Here is a 9,146-nt window from a genome sequence, read left to right as displayed (position 1 = left end):
TTCTTTCTAACCTTGGACAGTGTTATAACAGTACAACATAAGAACGAACTATACAAATCAGTTGAAAAAGGCTCAAAAATACAAGTGGACGTGGCCGGGTACTTGTAGATCCCAACAACGAAAAGACACTAGGAACAGCTCTGAGAGTACTCGCAGTTATCTGACAGCTAGTTCAAAGCCAGTAACAACTAATAAATAAAATAATGCATCTAAGACTAAATTATCAATCCGTGCACCTCCACAATCCAATGGATTTAGTGTAAAGACGTCACAAGCAGTCAGAGAAAAACATGGCCTTGTGCAATGCCAAGATACAGGTATCGATAGATTGTAGATCCATGAATGTGTATATGTATATATCATACTAGTAATATTTAGTTTGCTTTTAATTTACTGATAACAACATCAAGATTTATACCAATAAAAACAATATTCAATGATCTTATTGCAGTGTTGAATTGGTAACCTTTTAGAATAAGTTTATTTAAAGGAGCGATAAGTTAACAAGGACCATTTCTAAATTTCCTGGCCCGGTTAACACCATTTCCGTAAAAATGAGAATGTGCTATCCCGTTTGAAATAAGTTTTCTACAGGTACAACCAAACTTCAAAACCAAACCTTTATATTTATGGATCGATTTAGAAAAGGTTTTAAGTAATTTATGGTAACGATATCCCTGGTTTAATAATTTACCAGTAATACATAGATAACGTACGTCAAAATCAAAAACGTCACAACAGACACGGGCATAGCAAACGAGCAGTGAAATATAAACACCGTAAGATGGTGCAAAAGGGACATCACCATCTAAAAATGGAAAATTAACAATAGGGAACGAAAAATCGTCCCTTTTGTCGTAAATTTAAGTGTGTGGAGTTTTCCGTTGAAAACCGAAATATCTAAATCTAGGAAAGGACAGTTATTACCGTTTAAATTTGATTTATTTAAAGTAAGTTCCTTGGAGTAAATTTCAGCAGTATATTGAGAAAATTCTTGATTATTTAACGAAAAAATATCTTCAAGATGACGGTAAATGTTGTTGAATTTATCAATCAAATGCAATTTATACGGGTCTTTACTGAGTTTAGTCATAAACTGTGATTCGTAACAGTACAAAAAACAAGTCTGCTATTAAAGGGGCACAATTAGTGCCCATAGGGATACCTACAACCTGTCGATAAACTTTGTTGCCGAAACGTACATAAATATTATCAAGGAGAAAATTAACAGCTGCAATCATCTCATCACACCTCCAGTAAGTATATCTAGCATATTTACCTTTCTCATTAGAGAAGAAGGCTTTAAATGAGTTGCAGCAAATATTTTTGCATTCAGCTTTACCAAACGACCATTTAATTAAATAGGAAAACTTTTGTTTGATACGATAGTGTGGAAATGTAGTGTAAAGAGTCGAAAAATCAAAACTGTCAACAGAATGAAAAGGACCATCAAAAGCACGTAAATTATCAAAAACACCCAAAGAATTTTTTTACACTCCAAAAATAGTTTATACCACTATGTTTATATATTTTATTACAATAGCTTATGATGGGCTCTTCAATAGTAGTTAATGAACTTGTTAAAAGCACTGACAGATTAGTTACTAGAGGCCCAGATGAAACGATATTTAAATGGGGTTTTTTTTTGTGTAGTTTAGGTAGTCAATACATAGTAGGGACCTTCAAATGTTCAGAAGAAGCCTTAAGTTTTGATGTTTGAGTTCAGCAACACTTATCGTTATCTTGATGATCCTTTTCATTAAATAATCAAGAATTTTCTAAATATACTGCCGAAATTTATCCAAAAGAAATTACCTTTGAATAAATACAAATCACAAAAATGTCGACATTCACCTCTAAATCTAACCGCAAACTTTAAACCGACTTATTCAGATGGGATATAAGTATGATACTGTTGTCAGATCGATCATTAAAGATAGCATATTTTGGTAGAGGGTCTTTGCATCGAAAATATAGACATTAATTCTTAAACCAGTTGTTGGCATGATATTATCACTTATTTTATGATCGTATAATACTAAAACCCCAAGCATTCCAAGGGAAGGGATTGTGCTTGAACATATGATGAAGACATAATCTTTCAATCAGTTTAATTGAAGTCTGGAGCTGGCATGCCAGTAACTGCTAGTAGTCCCTTGTTAATTTATGTATCATTGTCATTTTGCTTAGTTTCTTTTGATACCTATTTTGACATCTGACTCGGACTTCGTTAAACTGGTTTTTACTGTGCACATTGCTGTTTGTTTGTTTAATCCACATTACCTAGCGCTAGAGGTAAAGTGGGAGGGTTGAGATATCACAACTCATGTTTAACCCCGTCGCATTTTGCGCCTGTCCCAAGTCTGGAGCTCTGGCATATTTTAGTCTTGTATGTTTTTCATTTTAGTTGATCTATATGTTTTGGAGTTAAGTGTGACGTCCATTATCATTGAACTTTAGTGATCGGCATAATACACATTTTGTTTAAGGACGGACTGCATTAAGCCCGCTTCCTGACGGTTTTCTGCTCTTCGGTCGGCATGATGTCTCTTTGACACATTCCCAATTTCCATTCTCAACTTCATTTCTGGTTTATTAAGTCAGGATTTTTTTTAACACAAGTTTACTTTAAACCTTTACGAAATTCTTCCATAGATATAAAGATTGGTTTTGAAGTTTTGTTGTACCTGTAAAAAGCTTATTAATTTCAAGCGATATAGTACATCGTTATTTCTACGGAAATGTTGTTTACAGAGTCCAGAAATTTAAAAACAATCCAGGTAAACTTATCGATCCTTAAGATAAATTTATTCTAAAAAGTTACCAATTTTGATTTTGTTATCAGTCAATTAAACCCAAACTAAATATTATTTTTGATATACATATGCACATTTATGCCTCTACAATCTGTCAATATCTGTATCTTGCCATTGCACAAGGTCGTTTTTTTCTTTCTCTGACTGTTAATGACGTCTTTACACTAAATTATGAATGTATGTTGGAAGTTCACTAATTGATATTTTAGTCGTAGATGCTTGAGTTTTTGTTTTATCATTTGTTATTGGCTATCAGTACTCTGAGATCTTTAATAAGTGTCTTTTTGTTGTTGGGATGTATAAGTACCATTTCAAGTCCACTTTTTGTTTTTGTTAGATGTGTTTATTTTTGCATCTATCTGATGAGTTTAGCCCTTTTCAACTGATTTTTACAGTTATGTTGAACTGTTAAACTACTGTACCGAGTTAGTGAAGGGTTAGTGCCTTCAAACTAGTTTATACCCGCCACATTCGGTATGTGCTTATCCCAAATCGGGACCCTGTACTTCAGTGGTTGTAGTTTGTTGCTGTGTAACATATTTGTTTTTCATTGATTAATTTTCACATAAACTAGGTCGTGTAGTTTTCTCGTTTGAATTGCTTTACATTTTTCATTTCGCGACCTTTCATAGGAGAGTATGCATTATGGGCTTTTCTCATTGTTGTACAGTGATCTTCGGTTGTAAATTTCTGTGTTATTTGCTCTCTGGTGGAGAATGGCAATTATATCACAGTGACACCTTCTAATTTTATAGTTACTTTCTTAAAGAAATGTGAATGAATGAGAAAGATGTTTCTGTAGTCAAAATAGTTGCATTTCATGATGTTTTCCATTGTCTACATTGGTTTTAAAGGGAAATTTAGGGTGAGATGTCTTCCATCGCTATCAGTCTATTATATTCTTGTAAGTAAAGCAGTTTCAGAAACATGAGCTCACTAGTTGAACGGTCACAGTCGAAACTGGTTTCAATCGTTCAAACATTTTTAAGAATATCAAAGATGTGACAGTTTGATTGTCAAACTAGTTGCATTTCTCGATGCTTTCAGTTAATACTTTGCAATAGTTAAATTTGTATTTTCAACAATTACAACTTCGAAAGACAGGCCACTAAGAGTCGCAGTTTTAAGAAGTAAACATAAGATAAAAATTTCAAAACATGCCAAAAAAGGTCAAAATTTTAAAGAAATATATATATATAGGTAAAGTAGATATAGGAAGATGTGGTATGAGTGCCAATGGGACAACTCTCCATCCAAGTCGCAATTTATAAAAGTAAACCATGATTATAGGTCAAGGTACGGTCTCAACACAGAGCCTTGGCTCACATTGAACAGCAAGCTATAAAGGGCCCCCCCAAAAAATACCAGTGTAAAACCTTTCAAACGGGCAAACCAACGGTCTAATCTATAATAAAAAAAAAAGAAGAGAAACGAGAAACACTCATGAACCACATAAACAAACGACAACTACTGAACATCAGATTCCTGACTTAGGACAGGTGAAAACAATTGCAGCAGGATTAAACGTTTTAATGGTACCAAACCATCTCCCTTATCTAACAACAATAGTGTAACATCACAACATAAAAATACTCACTATAAAATATTAATTTGAATGGCTTAACTCAATCAAAAAAACGTAGTAAACACAAATGAACGAACACTGAACGAATAAATTTTATCTGTGATACAATGTAAATACATAGTTAATAAAATTAAGGGATGAATAATTAAATACGTCACATTGCATACAAGTAAATGAAAATAATTTTGTAGTTAAGTATATACTTCTTCTTCTGTCTGTATAATCATCCGTTTAGGAAAACCAAGAATTGTTTTGTATATCAATAATATAACCTAAAGTTTGTTACATGTGGGGTGAATATCAACAATAATATAAAGCTATAAAATTAAAGTATGGATATAGGATCATGTTAATATAATCAGAAGAATGTTTGTTGGTTTGTATTTACTGTCTATTCCAACCTGTACATGTACTAATAACTCGCCAACTTGCTACACAGCCAGTCCTCGACTGATGTTCGACAACCTTGATGCAGTTACGTTTCGTATACTATCATAGTCATCGTAATACTACCCTAGCTAGCCTTCTGAGCCATCTGGTTAACCATTGTTATATCAATCATGCTTTAGAGCCCGGAACCAGCCCATTAGTTCATACCAATTTTAGACAAAGATCTACATCTATCCCCAATATTTTATCAATAAAGAAGTAAACATGCACATTTCTACTTGTATATGTATTTGAAACACGTGCATTGTCATGATAGCTATACATCATGATTGTATAACATTTAATGATAACATCATATTTGCTCAGTATTTTTAATATACTAATGGTTCTTACTTTTTTGGTAACAGATTGTCCTATTATTCCACTATTGAGAATTACAATTGAAGAGCATAGATTCATAAAAAAGATACAATGAGTCCTGGAGACGATATAGTACCTTATCACAATATCGTTATCTATAAATAACATTACGTTTTATTCCGAATAAAATGAATGGAAAGATGAATAAGTTAGTGTAGCACATTTAGAATCTTATAACTAGTTAGCGTAAACTCCTTTTTTCGTTTTTATAGTTGTATGTAGATGATTTTAATAGACTAAGCAAGATATGAGTTTCATGTTAATGTACCAGTGAACACCATATAACATGTATAAAGTATACACACTGTAAACACGGAAGCAATGATTAAAGCAATGGTTTATCCCATCAAATAATTAAAGTAACGATTGTCTGCCTGTTGTTATTCCAGTGATCGAGAATAAAAGGGACGGGATGTGAATTTTTTTTACATATTAACTGACTTGCGATTTAGATCTTGTTGACCTCTATCGAAGTCTTTTGATCTTTGTTTTCGCTCTACTGTTGTTATCTCAATGCATATATACTCTGCATCTCTAGGTCTATTGTTCGTCAATGATTCACTGAAACACACTGCAGTCATTTTGAATTGCAATTTCAAATTGAATTTAAGTTTTTAGTAGTACAAATTGTGATAGTTTTTACGACATACACTATGAGCCAGTCGGAGACCAACCTTCCAAGTATCAATCCGCATATAATTATGACTAAGTACATAATTCTATTTAATTGAATATTATAACATTTCCTTTTCTTTGTGGTCCTTCACCACCATTGCTTACTTTTGTCAAACAGTAAATAAAAAACACTAAAAAGATAATAAATCCTATAAAGACAGTTGACATTATAAACACCATTCCATATGTGTTCGGAAAATTAAAAGGATTAAAATCACATCCTCCATCTTGTTGAAAAGTTTTAAAATCTCTTGGAGACATACACACAAATGGTACAGCATCATTTATAGCTGCAAGATCGGACAAACTGTGCCCTGACAAACTTCTGGTAAAAGTCCAAATATAAGATTCCTCTGGATCACATGTCCCATCTTCAAGAGTATTCCAGCATGTAAAAACAACAGCATAGCTTTCATAATCCGTAGATAAAACCCAATATGTGTTTACTTTTTTGGCTAATGAATAATTAGTTTCAAACGAGACATCGAACACTGCTGGTTTTTCTTTGTTTACAATTTTCCCCGATCCTGCTACATAGTCACAGAACGATCCAAAGAAACTGCCAGCTGAAAATTTAAAACAAAATATATAATGGATTAACATGCCTCTCTTTAAGTTATGTAAAAAAAACTGACATTGTAAGATTGAAAGATTTTGTATTTCAAAGTTTAGAAAAGAAGGTACTTAAAGCATCTATGATTATAGATTGCAATTTGTAAATACAACTGTTTCACAAGCCATGCCTCTTTTTGGGAGATAGATATGTTATTTATTAACGTACTGGTTCCCATATATGATCTCTGTGTTTTATCTCAGAGACATAGAGACAATTTTGGAATGAAATGTTACCAGTAAATAAAAACATAGTAGCGCCTAAAATTTAATTCTTATGAGGTCCAAAAGTGGAGGTACAGTGGCGGATCCAGGGTGAGGGTTCCTGGGGTTGGAACCCCCCCCCCTTTTTTTTTGGACGATCAATGCATTTGAATGGGGACATATAGTTGGAACCCCCCTCCCCCTTGTCCTTGGATGGGAACCCCCACCTTTTTAAAATGGCTGGATCCGCCCCTGGGGTAGGGGTAGTATAAAATTTTAGTATAAGTTTAAACACTTAGAAGTTTAGGGCATGTACAGGTGAAAAATATGCCGCATAGTCCTATATTTTGACCTTTGAATAAAATAGTAGTCCATATCAACTTCCCCTTGTGTGATTTTTTCACGAAACTTCATAGTAAAAGTGGTTTTAGCCATAAAAAGGAGGTCCTATTGGAAATTGCATTGTCTATATTTAAGAATTGCAACCTATAGAATTCATGATTTCAAGCTTAGCATGAACAATTTTAAACTCGTCATAACAATTGCAAGTAATTGACTGTCTATGATTATTTATATTTGTGCCTTTATATCAGGTTATATGACCGTTGGCAGTCTTTTGAAGTCATCACGATGGAAAATGTAATGGTCCAGTCTTACATACGCACGACATGCTGATTGATTACAACGAATTAATGCATTTTTAATTACATCTGTTGACCTTTTTTTATAATTTGAATACACGTTTGAGTATGTTATAAATGAAATATGAAAATTACAGTCAAATCGATGAACATGAACTTGTCAGCTATACAACCGATCCTTTTTGAATCCTACAAGTTAAGATTATGCATATTATGCAAAATTTGGTACATCATACCACACAATTTATTCTTTAATCCTCAATAATATCGACCAAAAGTTTACTTGTCTTGTTTTTATCCTTTTATCTGCTGGATATCATCGACCTGTTTCATCATAGACCATAATGTTCGGTGCATTTGTTCATAAATATAAAACTCGTTTAAAATATAAAGCTGTACCTTTTCTTCATTTTATTATGTCCAAATCCCTAATTTCACACGAATATTAAGTAACTTTAGTTCTATCAACGAATCAAACAGTTTTAACTGCAAATCTATTGGTATATAAATGTTTCTGTTTTTTTTTTTATTATATAGAGCAAAAAGTTCGTGACACTTACTGTGAAACCGCGGTTGTGAATATTTCTGACAAACAATTTTCTAATATTTCCTTTGCGGTAATAGTTTAAGCATTTAAAATTTTCAACGAAATTATCTAAGTCAGTTTGGACAGATTCGATGTCAGATATATTTCAACAATGAATGACACTTTTATTTCTGACTTGTACAGGTTTCACTGATATTTTAGTATTGAATGATATTTTCATCTTTTCTGAATCATAGATACCAGTACTGAATACATGACATTTGTTTCAGATATCAGTGTTTCAATACTCAAAGCATCTTCGCTTGCAAACGGTTTCAATCCAGTCGTGTAGAGGAGGAAACTGGATCGTAACCATTGATTAGCGAAGATGTACTCAATGGTACTTTCTTCCATATCTTCTGAGTTTTTTTTTTTTGTGTTGCACCTTCAGTAGTTGTTAGATACGTTGGTATTCAAAAGATGTTGATGTTCTGGTTTTCTAAATAGAAAGAACTAAATCTATGATTATCTGCAAGCAGTACTAGTATTGAATTGCAATAAGCATAATCAAGGGAGATTAATGTAAAACAGCAAAAATTCACCAGTAAACATTTCTGTACTTACACGCTTGAACACTTATTCTGCCATCTTGTAAAGCATTGAATTCTAACTGTACATTCTGCGGAACGAAATATGATCTAATCCAGTAATTATTGGTCGACATCGCATACCAACGTCCTTGAAATTTGACAGGGTCAAAGTTTTCTTGTGTGTGTTGATGAAATGAATTTGTTCGACAGTTCCTACCTAAAACAAAAGAAACGTAAAGCGTAATATCAATTAAAAGTATGGATAAAATGTCCATTTTCCAGATATATCATAGCAGATTTTTTGTACACGTGTGGATGAACATCTGCTACCGTATAATGTACAAGATTAGTCTAGTGCAACAGTTTATCGAATAAAAATAATATACATAGAGAAAATCGAATTCCTAATATAACAAATAGAATTAGTGTTTAAATTGTAATAACTACTTTTTCTAAAGAATTTATTTTTTAATACAAAAAAAGACTACCATGACCAGGTCAAATAAAGTATTTTATTATTATTGTATGTCTGTTCGTGTGATTGGAAGACTTGAAATGAGTGCCTATGAGACATCTCTCCACAGTGCACCCCGTATTTGTCAGCTCTTTGTGTAATGTTTTGTAATAGTTGTTTGTCATTTCGTCGTTTTCTCTGGACATAATGTTGTCTGTTTTACTCAACTTGTG

The 9,146-nt window shown here is 32.8% G+C and overlaps 1 protein-coding gene across 1 annotated transcript; it reads right to left on the bottom strand.

Moving 5' to 3' along the window:
- Positions 1-5,062: 5,062 nt before the first annotated feature.
- Positions 5,063-8,797, bottom strand: LOC143070559 (retinol-binding protein 4-like). Its single transcript, XM_076244805.1, has 2 exons — positions 8,494-8,797; positions 5,063-6,452 (listed from the first exon to the last, which is right to left on the bottom strand). Exons 1-2 carry the CDS (start codon positions 8,732-8,734, stop codon positions 5,935-5,937), a joined length of 759 nt encoding a protein of 252 aa, XP_076100920.1. The 5' UTR covers positions 8,735-8,797; the 3' UTR covers positions 5,063-5,934.
- Positions 8,798-9,146: the final 349 nt, after the last annotated feature.

This window comes from Mytilus galloprovincialis, chromosome 4 (assembly GCF_965363235.1).
Source record: "Mytilus galloprovincialis chromosome 4, xbMytGall1.hap1.1, whole genome shotgun sequence".
NCBI classification, from domain to species: domain Eukaryota; kingdom Metazoa; phylum Mollusca; class Bivalvia; order Mytilida; family Mytilidae; genus Mytilus; species Mytilus galloprovincialis.
The sequence above is the reverse complement of the archived record's forward strand: the minus strand, read 5'-3'. Positions and strand labels throughout refer to the sequence as shown.